The 14746-nt window shown below is 57.0% G+C and overlaps 1 protein-coding gene across 16 annotated transcripts in view; it reads right to left on the bottom strand.

The window, feature by feature from the left end:
* Positions 1-2277: 2277 nt before the first annotated feature.
* MAPT (microtubule associated protein tau) overlaps positions 2278-14746 on the bottom strand; it is a 79394-nt gene continuing 66925 nt past the window's right edge. For 12 of the 16 annotated variants that reach the window (XM_059669863.1, XM_059669852.1, XM_059669851.1 and 9 more), the window contains 4 exons: positions 9853-9945; positions 6929-7010; positions 4521-4633; positions 2278-2751 (listed from right to left, as the gene is read on the bottom strand). In XM_059669863.1, coding sequence (XP_059525846.1) covers positions 2536-2751; positions 4521-4633; positions 6929-7010; positions 9853-9945 — 504 coding nt within the window. In that variant the 3' untranslated portion in view covers positions 2278-2535. The remainder of the gene's footprint in view (positions 2752-4520; positions 4634-6928; positions 7011-9852; positions 9946-14746) is intronic. The other 4 variants (XM_059669856.1, XM_059669864.1, XM_059669865.1 and 1 more) reach the window with 1 other exon arrangement.

The raw sequence follows: 14746 nt of genomic DNA, 5'->3' as shown, positions 1-14746 counted from the left end.
CACTAGTGGCAGTGACGAGGGGCCACGTCTAACAGCTACCAGTCCTTTCAACCACATTTCCTTTTTCTTTCTCAGAACCGCAAGAGCAGCTGGGACTCATGGGACAGCCGAAAGCTCCGACTGCAAATGAAGCCTCCAGCCCAGCTGCCTTCAACTATCTAAACCGGAAGTGGCAGAACCGGTCCCGAAGCTGAATTTCTTTAAGCAGCCATTTCCACAGCGGCTGCTTCCCTTTCCCGAGGCCACAGACGGACTCCTGCCAGGTCCGCGGGCTCCGGCTTCGGGAATGGTGTCTCCTGGCGCGTCATCCTGCCTCTGCCGGGCAGCTGTGGCGGCAAGGCCCTGGGACCTTTCCCCAGCTGGCGCTGGCTTCATCTTCCTGGTGATGCAGGGCTGCTGTGGGGCTTCTCCAGGCTGTGGCCAGAGCGGGCATTTTCACGCTGCAAGCCCAGCCAGCCCAAGACGCAGCTCTGCCCGGCAAAGGGGAGCCCGGGGTGGGGAGGGCACAGCTTCCTTGGTCCTCATCCTGCGCGTCAGGCCTTCCAGCCGAGGGCCCTCCGCGGTCAGAATCTGCGCTCTGCTGGTCCCAGATGCTGAAGGAAACCTCTCGGGAGGCCAAGCAGGGGAGAGCGATCCAGGACCCCCACCGGGTGGGTTAGAAACCTCTTTACAAGCATTTCAAGATACATGCGTCCTTTTTTTTTTCTTTTCTTTTCACTATCATAGTCACTCAGGTGAATCCAAGCATAAACAGACAAATCTGACGACAACGCGACAGGTGCAGACGGGGAGGGAAAGGCGACATCTATGTATATGTTCAGCTGCTCCAGTGGACAGACAGCATTGCTTCCAGCTGGGACGGGGAGAACCATTTCCAAGTGGGCGTGTCCCCTTGTGGGGTGTGGAGGGCTGACTATATGCACTTGAGGCTGAGCAGCGTGGGGCGCTCTGCCAGGCTGGCAGTCAGAGGCTGGGGTGGAGGTGAGGGACAGGGAACGTGGTCCCTCCCGGGGGGCCTGCCTATCCTGGTGCCATCTCCGACAACCAGGACATCCGACCTGCTGCAGCTCAACACAGGAAGGGGCAGGCCTTCTGGGAGGGAAAGGCTCTCCAAGTCCACATCCAGGGTCACTGCTGAGCGCCATCCTGGCCTTGCCAAGCCCCACGTCTGGATGGGAGGTAAGGTCATCGTGTTCATCATGAGAGACAGGCCAGTTGGATGAGTGTAACAGACCTAGAAACCGAGGTCCCACCTTGTGCCCCGACTTTGCCTTCCCTTGATTTCACCCCTTAGTTAAGACTAGGTGCCTCCCACATCCAAACAATGTGAACTACTGAGAAGGGTGGTGAGGCTGGGGACTCAGGACAGTGTGACATAATGAGGGGTACAGGCAGTGACTGGGCTCCACCCAGCAGACACAGGGTGTGGTGGGGGCAGGCAGCTGGCTGCAGTGGGGTGGGAGGAACGGGAGGCTCAGCACCCCCTTCTGCCCCCCCCCCCCCGCCCCCGCACACTCTAGAGATGCCAGCGGCCCAGGCTTGGGAACAGGCGGGTGTCCCACAATAGGCACAGGTCCTTACAAGAGAACTGGTTAGCCCTAAAGTCCCAGATCAGTGAGGTGGCCAAAATCGTGGCTGCACTTCCAACCTTCAGAACGCAATTGAACAGAGTCCCTCGAGTGGAGGGAAGCCCTTCAGGTCAGGACCACCCCGCCCCGCCCCGCCCCTGCAGCGGGGGCAGAGGCCGGAGGCCAGCCTTCTCTAAGGAAGTCACCCACCTGCTGCCAGCCACCCTCCCGCCAGCCAGCCTTCTCCTGCCAGGCAGGTGGGAGGGGCTGGAGCCCTTTTCCACAGGCTGCCTGCCCTGCCCTGCCCTTGAGGGAGGCACACCCACCTGCCAGACCCTGGCCACCAGCCGCAGGAGGCCCCAGTGGAGGCTGCTTGTGCTCCCTGCTGCCCTTCCATAGGGAGCAGGTCTCCTCTCCCTCGTACTCTTACCTCCCCCCTCCCTCTCTCCCGCTCCCCTGCCCACCCCTGCCTCAGCCTCTCCTGTGTCTCCCCCCACCCCTACCTGTCCAGCTCACACCAACATACCAAGTTGCAAATCCTTTGTTGCTGCCACAGCCTCTGTGACATCCCCAGGAGGGGCCAGAGGGCGCCCCCAGGCCCCTGGAAACCCCAGCAGCACCTTTCAGAGCCTGGCTGTCTTCCTCTTCTACTCAGGGGGGGAAAAGAATCAAACGGAGTTGCCCAAGGAAATGTTGGGTGTGGCCATCGTTAACGTGTTTTTAAAAACATTTATTATTCTTAGCCCACCCATCAATTTGGAAAGATGGAACTGGCTCTTATTCCCATCACTGATTTTGAAGTCCCGAGCCAGAGCCGAGCGACAAAAGCAGGTTAAGTGACTAACCGATTACCCGATCTGTGAGGAGCAGCTGGGGGCAGAGGGCGAGGGGCCAGGTCATTACTCTTTTTTTTCCACACTCTCTCACTCTCTTCTCTCCACGATGATTGGCCGCCCCGGGGGCCTGATCACAAGCCCTGCTTGGCCAGGGAGGCGGACACTTCGTCAGCTAGCGTGGCGAGCTGGGGCGAGTCTACCATGTCGATGCTGCCGGTGGAGGACACGTTGCTGAGGTGCCGCGGAGACGTGTCCCCGGACACCACGGGCGACTTGTACACGATCTCCGCCCCGTGGTCCGTCTTGGCTTTGGCGTTCTCACGGAAGGTCAGCTTGTGGGTTTCGATCTGCGAGACAGGAGGGGAGGGAGGCTGAGAGGAAGAGCCGGAGAACGGGGCACCGGCCCTGCCAATCTGGCCCGGGTGCGAGGGCGCCGACGAAGTGGTGGCAGCTGTGGGTTCGTCATTTCCAGTAGCAAACACTGGTGCAGTTCTTCCCTCCTGCCTCCCGGCGACCCTGTGCCCCCTCCAGAGGCAGCGGCCGCCCGAAGTGTCTTGTGGACCCTTACAGACGTATCCCGCACGGGCGTATGTGTGAACACGTAAAAAACGTACGTGCCTATTTTAATACATAGGTAACAATGTGCACTGTACTTGGCTCTGTGCTTTGGTTTGTAGACTTAAACCTTCTACTATCAGCGCTAGTTCCCTCGGGCTTGCTGGTGGCTGCCTGGCATTCCACCAGGGCGGATGTACCCACGGGCATCTGCCCCCCTGGGGATGGCTGTTTCAGCTGTCCCAGGCTTTTGCTGTGACAAAGAATGCCGTGTGTGAATAACCTTGGATGACCTTGAACACAGCATTTCACACCCTGTAAGCGTGTCCTACAAGTGGAGTTGCTAGCAGGTCCTAAGGCGTGCGCGTGCGCATTCTATACCGACCCGTCGCCCAGTTGCAATGCAAGTGCTGAAGTTTGCCAGAGAAGATTAAGGGACGTCCCCAGAGCCACAGCTGCCCTGCCAGGGGCCACGTACACCCCCCCCCCCTTTGCCAGTGACTGATGAGTCTGGAGGTGGCGGCAACTGTGGGCAGCACTGATGGGTGTGAGAGAGCCCTTTTATAAAAGTAGAGAAACGGTGGCGTAGTCTGCAGCCCCGGAGGGCAGAGCGCCAGTGGTACCTGGGAAACTCAGGAAGCATTAGCCAGAGAGGCAAGTGGTACAGTGATTCCTGATGAGCCCTGAAGTGATGGACGCAGTGATTCTCAACCTCTCGGGGGTCCTAAGACCTCGCCGAGTGTCTGATGAAACCATAGAAACACACAGTTTCTCCCGTGGGCCCAGGTGAAGGGCCCCTACCGCATGGGCTTGCGTGTGGCTGTAGAGAGACTAGGCTCCCATCGAAGCCATATATGTCTGATTTTGTTCATTTGGGGCCAGCGCTTTGACCAAAGGACTCTTCCATATTTCTGTAGTGGAAGGGCCTTTTTCACATAAGTTTTGATAAGAACATTCATGTTTTTTAAAAGCTTTGTTCTTGAGAAGAAATGACAGGGTCCTAGTAATGTCCCCAAATCCCCCAAACTGAAGGGAACTCAGGCAAGACCCAGCGACTAGAAACTGCCGGGACTGCAAGGTCCTTGTCCAGCAGCCTCCCCGGGGGCACGCCCTGGCAGCGGCTGGGCTGAACTCGGGGTCTCACCGTCACTGTTTTGCTCTAACTGCCCGGTGACCCATCTAGAAAAGTGAGGTTCTGTCCCCAGGACATGTCTTTGGTGCCTGGTCTGGCTTGGGGATGGCTGCTTGGCAGCCACGGGGCCTAGGACAGCGGCTCTCACATTTGCACTAAAGCAGAGGTCGCCAACCTTTCGGCTCTCACCACGGACCATCAGTTTTAAAACCTCCAGGTGTCCAGACCGCACCTGAGACCAGTCAGCATCTCCAGGGCGGGGCCCCGGCTCCAGTCTCATCGCGCCCCCAGGTGGCTGCAGCGGGCAGCTAAGGCGAGCCCGCAGTCCTGGGGGCTGCTGAGGACCCCCTCCCGCCAGTCCCCGCGGGCCTCCAGCTCCCTCCCCTGGAAGCCCGGGCCAACAGCCTCCCCCGGCCCTGCCCCCTTTACCTTTTTATTCCCTCCCCCAGGGACGTGGGTGATATTATCCAGAGACCCAATCTTCGACTGGACCCTGTCCTTGAAGTCCAGCTTCTCGGATTTGACTTCCACCTGGCCGCCGCCTGGAACACAGCACACAGCGCCGCCAATTAGCGCGGTTTCGAGAGTCCTTCCCAGGAACACCGACTGCTGGGAGCAGCGAGGGCGCGCCTTCCCTTAGAAAGCGGCGGGGGCACAAGGCAGTCCTAAAGGGCTGGACAGCAGTTTGCTTCACCCTCTCACCAAGGCATCAGTATTGACTCAGAAAACTTCCTCCTGAGATAACGCAAAGGTGAGTGGCAGCTGGGGCTGGGAGAAGCTGCTCCCAGTTCTAGCTGGGTGGCTTCCAGACAGGGAAGGCGTCTGTGTCAACATCCTGGACGCTGCAGCCCTGCACGACCTTGGCATTAAACTGCAGGCAAAACGCACCCCCAATAAAGAAGGGCCCTGGCCCTCCTGCCCCCTCAGATGCTCGATGACACCCACAGCGGAGACACGGGCTGCGGGCGAGAGAAACAACAGCTACCCTTGAACAACACAGGTTTGAACTGCATGGGTCCACTTATACGAAGATTTCTTTCACTAAATATTGTGTCTGTTGCTTATGGTTTTTTTGTGACGTTATCTTTTCTCTAGTTTACTTTATTGTAATCACACAGTAGCTAATACACGGGGCATGCAGAATAGGCACTAACTAACTGCATGTGTTTTCGACTGCACAGGGGTTGGCACCCGCCCCCGACGTTGTTCCAGGGTCAGCTAGACATGACTCGCTTGGGTGGGACAAAGCCGCCCAAGAAAGCTGCGCCCAGTGGGTGACCCCGTGGAGGGTAGTTTTCCCTGGGAGAGAGACTCCCACAAAAAGTCCAAGGGAGCCCAGAGACAATGAGGCCTTCTGCGCGAGGCTTCTGATGGCCTCTCCCCCCCCAAGGATGGGTTCCGGGGGGACCTCTGCCTGAGAGCCTGGCACGGCAGAGCCGCGCTCTGAACCCGGCAGGGAGTGGCATCTAGCACTGTGTTCAACGTGGTAACCACCAGCCACACGGCCACTTCTCTTTGTTCACATTTGTCCCCCCCTCACTTTGCCCACTTCCACCCCCCCTTTCCCTCTGGCTATCACTAGACTCTTGTCTGTGTCTGTGTTACCTATATACTAGAGGCCCAGTGCATGAAATCATGCACGGGTAGGGTCCCCAGCGGCTATGGGGGTGGGGGGAGAGGTGCCTCCCTTCCTCCCAGCGCCTGCCCCATCGCCAACGCCCGCCATGTTTCGTGCAACCCCCTGGTGTTCAGTGCACATCTAACTCTGGGTCTGTCGAACTCCTGCCGGTAGGGACAATTTGCATATTAGCCTTTTATTATATATGTATATATGTGTGTATAAATATATATATATATATTTTTTTTTTTTACTTAACCCCTTCACATTTTTTCATCCAGCCCCCCCAATCCCCTCCTCTGACAGCAGCTGTCAGTCTGTTCCATGTATCTATGCCTCTGTTTCTATTTTGTTTGTTAAATTATTTTGTTCATTAGAGTTCACATGTAAGTGAAATCATATGATACTTGTCTTTCTCTGACTGGCTTATTTCACTTAGTGTAATGCTCTCCAGGCCCATCCATATTGTTGCAAAGGGTACGATTTCCTTCTTTTTTATGGCTGAGCAGTATCCCATCGTGCAAATGTACTTTTAAATTTTAATAAAATTCAGCTCCTCAACTGCCCTGGCCACGTTTCATAAGCTCAACAGCCACACGTGGTCAGTGGCCTCAACACTGGACATCACAGGTGTCCAGCATTTGCAGCATCGCAGCAGCTCTGTGGGTCTCACTGGTTTCTTTTGGAGAGGGCGTGGGGGAGGGGGACGGTAAGGCGCCAACAGTATCATTTTCTGTTCAAAGTCACAGAGGGGACACAGCAATGGCCCAGGGTCCCGGTTGCAGTTTGTGCAGTTGGTGAAGTGTCCCCCATGTTGGCTGGGAACCAAGCTGGGACATCCATAGAGCCGAGCTTTGGGAGCCAGACCAGGCCGCTCCCCAGCTCTCGAGGTCTGCGTGGAGCACTACGAGCCATGGGCTAGGGCAGTGGTTCCCAACCTTGGCTGCACATTAGAATCACCTGGGAATCTTTTTAAAATCCTGATTTCTGGGCCTCATCCCCCGGAAATTCTCTGTTACTAATGTTGTGGCCTCACCCCATAGCCGCTAGGGTGTAGGATCAGCATCTGCCCTCCCTGCTCAGGAACGAGATAGGACAGCCCCTTCCACCCTCAACACTCTCCATGGCCCTCCCATCGCGCTTTCCAGCCTCCCCGGGAGCAGGCACCCCCCCACCCCCGCCCCAGGCCCTCCCCTCCCCGCCAGTTCGCAAAGGCTACCTGGCTTGTGATGGATGTTGCCTAATGAGCCGCACTTGGAGGTCACCTTGCTCAGGTCCACGGGTTTGTAGACTATTTGCACCTGGAGGTGAGAGGGGCGGGCAGAGAATAAATGGGGTTACTTTACGGGCGGAGCACAATGAGAAGCAGCTGTGGGCGTCCAGGCGCGGCTGGACCAGGCCTGTCTGCGGGGCCCAGCCTGGGTGGAAACGTGCCCACCCTGCCCCCAGGGAGCCGGGTCTGCACCAGTGACTGGGGGCTGAAGACGCTCCAGGGCAAACAGGGTCCTCGTCTCTGTCCCTGAGCAGGGCCCATGCCATCTGCTTAGCAAACACACGTAGAGCAGCCACTCCCGACGCGACACAGACGTCACATTCAGCGAGGACACAGAGAAAGAAGGCCAGTGCGACCCAGTGTGCAGCACTGGGAAAGCGAGAGCGTATCTGCTGGGCCTCAAAGAGGAGAGGGCCTTGGGGGCGGAGAGGGGGCTTTCTCCCGGGAGAAGCTTCCAGAAACCCCAGCACACCCACAGCAAGAGCAATGACGGTCAGTGAGCAGCCGTGGGGAGACCCGGCCGGAAGAGCCAGTTGGCACCTGAGTGTCCTGGAAAGTGACACTGGCAGGGGGCAGGCGGCCCAGCAGACACCCCCAGGGTTAGTGTCTCGGAGAGCAGACGCCCACACACCCGCCGAGGCCCAGGGCTTCCCCTTGGCCCCGGTCCACCCTGTGGCCGGCCACACTGGCACCCTCCCCAGGGGGACGGTGGCCCCTGCACGGCCCCCTGATCTCAGCCCAAGAGCCGGCTTCCCTGGGGGGACTCCCCAGGGGGCTCCTGGAGGAAGTCCCACAAAGCCATGGCTGTGAGGGGTCCCAGATGGTCACGGAGGGACCTTCCCAGCAGTGACCTTGCGTGAGGTCACCAGAGGGTGCAGGAGGTGTCACCCAGGGGACTCCCGCTTCCTGCCTGGAGAAGGGTACCCGAGGGAGATGGCCTCGCGCCTGAGAATGGGTGTGACCAGGGGCACCAGGAAAAGAGGAGAGGTTTCTCCTTGGGTCAGAATCGTCTGGAACAACCCCATTTTCTCAGTTACTCAGAATCACCCTGGCGTGTGCCCTCAGTCAATGGAGAGTTGATTGAGGCCGACAGGTGGGCCTGGGCTGTGTGGCCGTGTGTGGTGTGGGGCGGGAGGCACAGGACTGGCAGCCTGCACCTCGAGGGGGTGGGTAATGAATGACTCTGAGAACAGGCCTGGGAGGGAGCTGGGTTCTAGGTGGGCACCCAGGAGGTGGTCAAGGAGCTTTGGGAACTCGTCTGGGAGGGAGGGAGGGGACGTGACCCCGGCTTCCTGCTCTTCCCTGCAGCCTGGATGGGCAGCCATCTCCAGACCGGAGAGCGGAGGGCAGGCCGGAGACCAGCCCAGGCTGGGGGTCCAGGGCCCCCGAATCACCTGAGGCTGACACTGTGCAGCCACCTTCCCCCAGATGAGCTTTCTTCCAAGGCTGCTCCTGCAAACAAGCCGCAGGTGCGGACCAAGCACAGGGCCTGGGGCGCCCACGGGTCTCTGCTAGGGCACAGGCTAACCCGCAGGCCCGCAGGGAGTGCGGGACAGACAGGAGGTGCCCGACGAAGGTCCTCCATGCCTCCCACCAGCTGACCAGACACGAGTTAAACCGGAAAGCACAGGCCTCCTCCTCTGGCCGGAGACCAGTCTGCGGCAAAGCCGAGAACCAGGAGTCAGAGCTAAAGCAGCAACGTGACCAGGGCTGGGGCGGGGTGGGGGGCCGGGGCAGGCGAGCGGGACTGGGGAGACAGCAGCACTGGTGAGGAAGCGTTCTGAGCGCCATGCAGCAGCCGCGTGGTGAGCACCCATCCCGGGGCAGCGGGGCTGGGCAGAGCGGGCAGCGCTCAGGCGGGGGCAGCGGCACATTGCAAGAATAAACCCTCGGCTGGATGCAGACAATGGTGGCCCAGGCTGCACATTTTCTGGAGGGAGAGCCCCTTGGGGCATCGCCACCATCCTCGGCTGCCAGCCAGGAGCGGAGCCTGCTCTCAGAAACCTCCCCCCCAGGAGTGGGCCGCAGGGGTCTGGAGCCTCCTGCTCCCCGTGTTAGGCAGGGGCAGCGGGGGAGCCTCAGGATGAGTTTGCACCCACAAAGGACAGAGGAGGGCAGCAGCAGAGCTGGCCAAGTGGGGAGGTGAGGGTGCAGCCCCAGGCCTCGGGGACACATGCAGTGGGGAGGCAAGGAGTCCCCAGAGGCATTTGGAGGCAGCCAGATTTAAAAGGCCCAAAGCAAATACAATAAATAATCAAACGGGCCCAAAGCAGTGTTTCCCTGTCGCCCGGGGCCGCAGATGGTCCCCTGGGGCCTTCTGTTGGGCTCTTTTGCATCTGAGCCTCTGCCAGGGGGTGGAGCTGGTTTGAACATGGGCCAGAGGCTGAGGCACTGGCTCGCCCCCTGCAAGTGCAGGGGACAAATGAGGCCAGGGATCGGACTCGGCTTGCTCTGAGGTAGAACAGTGCGACCTTTGTGTCCACTTGTCAGGACAGGGCCAGCTGTCCACAGTGGAACCCCTCAAAGTGGGCCTGCCCAGGTGATGGGGAGGGGGTGACAGAGCCAGATGCTGACACCTTCAGCCCAACTTCGAGGGGCCGGGCTGCGGGGCTCCCGAGAGCCCGTGCTGGGCAGTGAGTGGGGTCACGGTGAGTGTGAATGCTGTGAGGACCCCACTTCCAGGTATGGGCCAGAGAAAGATCAGCCACCTTCCCTAAGCTTCCCGGGCAGGCCAGGGGCCCCCCGGTGCTGGACACCCCTCTGAGAACGGGGCATGGTTTATTCTATGCAATGTCTCACAGGGCACACACTCATGCCACGCCTTCAACACCAGATCCCCGTCGGGCGCAGGGAACGTGTGAGGTACTCACACTGCCGCCTCCGGGCACATGTTTGATATTATCCTTTGAGCCACACTTGGACTGGACGTTGCTAAGATCCAGCTTCTTATTAATTATCTGCACCTTTGACAGCCAGAAAAAAGGATGAGTGACACCCCCAGCTCGCCTGCTCTGCACGGAGGACCCCTGAGGGCAGGGCGGGGACCGGAGGCCCAGGCAGCACCCAGGAAGGCACTCCCCAACCGGCTGATCTGGGCGGACCCACCCTACAGCTTGGGGTTCACAAGGCAGACCCATCGGGAGGCAACTCTTCCCCCGACACAGGGTGTGTCACGGAGGCCCTGGGTGAGCCTCTGAGGCCCTAAACCAGAACTGAGTGCTCACATAGGGGGGCAGCGGGAGGGGGGGGGAGAAATAGTGCTCACTTGTGTTACTTTAATCCTCACCCGAGGACGTGCTTAGAGAGAGGAAGGGAGAGAGAGAAACACCGATCGGTTGCCCTCTGTATGTGCCCTGACCTCGAATCGAATTGGCAGCTTTCCACGCACAGGACCATGCTCAACCCCCGAGCCACTCGGCCAGGCCCACTTAGGCTATTAAATGAACAAGTACAGAGTCCCAGCCGGGCCCTCACGCACCCCTCGGACCCATCGGGACCTTCCCGAGACCTGGCTGTGGCTGTTCTCCAGCTTGTCAGGCGGTGGAATCACCTGCAAGTATTTAAAAAAACCAGACCCCACCGCGACCTAGGAGAATCTCAGGCTCCGCTTCTGCAAAGCGCGTGGTGCTGCCTGCACGCCTGGGTCACAGGAGGACGTGGGCGCTGTATGGAGAAGACAGAGCAGACCTCCTGCCCCCGGGCATGCGAGGACTTGGCTGGTGGAAGGCAGGGTAAGTGCTGCCCTTCCAGCCTTGGCTCCCCCTCGTCCACAACCAGGTGCCTCAAGGAAACTGGGACAGGGGCCCAGGGGCCTCCTCTCAGCCTCCCTGGGCAGGTATGGCCCGATGGTGTGGTCCCACTGTCATCCTGTGAGGCTCAGGGGTGGGGATATTGACATCTTAGTGGGGAAAGATTTTGACCACTTTGTCTAAAAACTGTGAAATACGCAGACAACCATGGCACAGAGACGAGGGCTGGCAAACACCCTCATCAGCAGGTGTCTCCCCTCAGGAGCACTGTGCTTGGAAACGGAGCCACGGGTTCGATTAACCCCCGATGATATAAAGGACCAACAGCCGGCGTTCCCACATAAGAACCAGCATCGGCCGATGCGCCAGGCCGTCATGGTCAGGGCACACGCCTGGGTTGCAGGCTCGATCCTCGATGGGTGTGCAGGGGGCAGCTGATCTACGATTCTCTCTCCTTATTGCTATTTCTCTCTCTCCCTTTCCCTGTCTCTCAAAAAAAAAAAAATTATTTTATTTTTTTAAAAGAACCAGCATCGCTCTCTGAAGTCCTGAAAACAGCACTGAGACCTCTGTCTTTGGGAGCGATGGCTGGGGGCCGCTGCCCAGAGGCCAGGGTCAGGGTGGCTGAGGCTGAGGGTCAGGGCCCTGGCTGGGGGCCGCTGCCCAGAGGCCAGGGTCAGGGTGGCTGAGGCTGAGGGTCAGGGCCCTGGCTGGGGGCCACTGCCCAGAGGCCAGGGTTAGGGTGGCTGAGGCTGAGGGTCAGGGCCCTGGCTGGGGGCCGCTGCCCAGAGGCCAGGATTCGGGTGGCTGAGGCTGAGGGTCAGGGCCCTGGCCGCGCTCGTCCGGGGAGAATGAGCCAGAGCCGGCCACCCAGGGGTCCACAGGTCCTCAGCAAAACGAAGACCTGAGGATATGATAGCGAAATTGGTCCATCCTACTTTTTGGTGTTAAAATGGCCTTTCCTTTATTACATTATTAATTACATCACGTTAATAGATATTATTTTTAGGTGTCCTTTACCTGGCTACGTAAACAGATAGAACCTTCTGGAGGCACCACCCCCAGCCATTTTCTCTAGCATGAACCTAACCACCTGAAAAACCGATCTAACCCACCTCTTTATTCTTTCATGGTCCTTTCAAATAAAAGCTCTGCCTGGCTGGTATGACTCGGTTGGTTGAGCATTGTCCGGTGCACCGGGAGGTCCCGGTTCTATTCCTGGTCAGGGCACGCTAGATCTCTGGGGCGGGGGTGGGGGATGGGGGTGGTGGTGTGCAGGAGGCAGCCAATCAATGTTTCTCTCTGGTCAATTTTACTCTCATCCTCTCCCTTCCTCTCTCTCTAAAATCAGTAAAAACATATATTTTTCCCATTAGAAAAAAACCCAGAACATTGTGCTTTTGAAAATAGAGGTTAAAAAAACGCAAAAGTTTTCTTGCCTTCCAAACACAACCACTATTGTATTTCATTGCATCCCCTTGAAGCCTCATATATACGTAAACTACCGCCATGTGCGTAGAAATGGTAGTAATTAGTGCGTCCACACATTTTCTATCTTGTTTTATCAAGTAACGTACCCTAGGCACCTGTGCTATCAGATGTTTATCCTGATTCCATGTTAAATATCATCAACAGCCTCACCGCGAACACCTTTGTGCAAGGAGCTTTTCCCTGTTTTGGGTTATTTTCATAGCATGGGGTCCCAGAAGTAGAATTTCCAGGCCACGGTTATAAACACTGAGCACAGCCCCCTGCATGGCTTTCTGAAGGTTGGGACCGATGTTCCCGAGAGCGCGGTGCAGGCAGCTCACCATCGCGCTGCCAATACTGGGCATTTAACAATGTGTTTATTTCCTTGACTAACACAGATGGCACTGCACTGCTGGCCTCCTCTGCCTTTCTTTGATTTTTACTAAAGTTGCTCCTCTGCCCCCTTTTTGCTAGTAGGTGTATTTCTTTCTAACAACTGTTCAACTTCTTTCTTTGTAATTTCTTCTTGGTTTTTTAAATGTAAAAACCACCCCTCCGTTACCGGTCGCGGTTGGTGAATCTCTAATTCCACGTCCCCTTTCTCACCACCACCCCTTCGTTCACTGACGCGGAGCTCGCGGGGGAGGGGAGGCCCAGGGAAGTTCAGCAACTCTCTCAAGCCGGTGGCAGAGCCGCACAGGAATCTGGATCTGGGCGTGTCTGTGGCCACAGGCGACGGATGTGACTGCAGGGTTTTGCCTGAGCTGTCTGTCCTCAAGGCTGCTGTGTCATAAGTCAAAACAGCGCTCTCCCTCGGAGAACACGGAGTTCTCTCCCGGAGCGGGAGACACAGGGGCAAGGCGTTAGCCAGGCGGGAGCGAAGAGCCGGGTGAGGGATGGGCTTTCTCCCGCTGCTGCTTAAGGAGCTGCTGTCACCCTCTGCATCGTGTCTGAGTCAGTGTGTGCCGCCCTCAGGTTTGAGGGAGTCCCACTTGAACTTCTCCCTTGGGGATCACTTTTATTTACAACTTTCCACTGGGTGAGTCCCAGAGGGAGACTAGCCTACTTCCACGAAGAGCAGCTTAGAATTAGAGAACAACACACACGCACAGTAATAAAACAAGAAAATGTAGAGGAGGGTGGTAAAAGAAGGGGGGCCATCAGCACTGACAATTACAAGACCGATTATGGCCCCCTGGCCAGGGAGCTCAGTTAGTTAGAGCTTCATCCTGATATGCCAAGGTTGTCTGATCCCTGGTCAGGGCACATACAAGAACCAACCAATGGGTGCATAAATGAGTGGAACAACAAATCGATGTTTCTCTCTCTCTCTCTCTCTTTTCCTTCCTCTCTCAAAAATAAATAAATAAAAACATTAAAACACACACACACAAACAAGATGGTTCCTTACATTTAACTCTGAGCTTCCTGGAAGCCAAGGCAAAAAGGCAAACAGGACGGGTTACATAACTCCTCTTATCTGACAAAGAAAACTTACCAGTTTTGCAAGGAAAGGAACCTGTTTTCTGTAAAATCTATATAAGAAATTCATCAATCAAATCAAGAGTTCATGAAGTAATAATAAAATTTATAACATACACAGAAAATTTTCCCTCCAGTGTGACTTTTTCTTTTTCCAATCCCACAAAAAAGACAACAAACTCTCAGTAGCCCTTTTATGGGATTTGGAAATAGACAAAAGGATCTGTACAAAGCAGACACAAATTACCGTTAGTCATCAAATTAAGCCAACACCCTTTACAGAATGTTAGGTTTACAGAAAGGGGAAAAAAGGGTAACGGTTGGCATTCTGAAATTGGGATCCTGAAACGACTTCTCTCTATCAAACGACCTTGTGTGATACCGAGCCTCAGGTCTGGCCAGACACTGAACATACCCATCACAGGAAAGAGCGATGTTTTGGAAGCTCCAGATTTTAGTCTGGAGACTCCCAGCCAGACAAGAAATTCCTGTGGTCAGGGTTTGGCCCTGGAGGAGAGGGTGGGGTGAGGGGGGCGGGTCCACTTTGCTTTAATCTACTTCCTGGAGGGAAGTCCCAAACCTTTATTAGACCTTGAACTTGTTCCGTTTGCGCTCAGATCGCTCAAGGTGCGCCAGGTGGCCCAGCCCTCCCCTGACAGCTCCCGGCTGGCCCCTGGTCCTGGCTGGCCCTGGCGAGGTCTGCCCCAGCACTGCCTGGTGCTTGCTGGGCGGCCTCACCTCACTGGGGTCCAGAGGCCCGGGCTGGGGATTCGGAGTGGGATGTTCTGGTGGGAAAGCTTATCTGGGTCCCGTTAAGTCAACCAGCCGGAGAAGAGGCCAAATAACAGGGAAGTCGCCTGTAGAATTATTCGCACTGTTCCTTTAAACAGTGACTGCCCCCAGCTGCTTTAAAATGATTTACACAAGGGTTTTCCACAAACAGGGGCGCTGTGTACGGGGAAGGTCCCCGCCCGGCTCTGCCCGCCCCTCACTGCAGGGCCCCGACACCTTAGGCCAGGTTCACCTGAGTCCAGGACAGGAAACGATCCCAGGCAAACATTCA

This window comes from Myotis daubentonii, chromosome 16 (assembly GCF_963259705.1).
Source record: "Myotis daubentonii chromosome 16, mMyoDau2.1, whole genome shotgun sequence".
Lineage (NCBI taxonomy): Eukaryota > Metazoa > Chordata > Mammalia > Chiroptera > Vespertilionidae > Myotis > Myotis daubentonii.
This window is presented reverse-complemented; position numbering and strand designations above follow the sequence as displayed.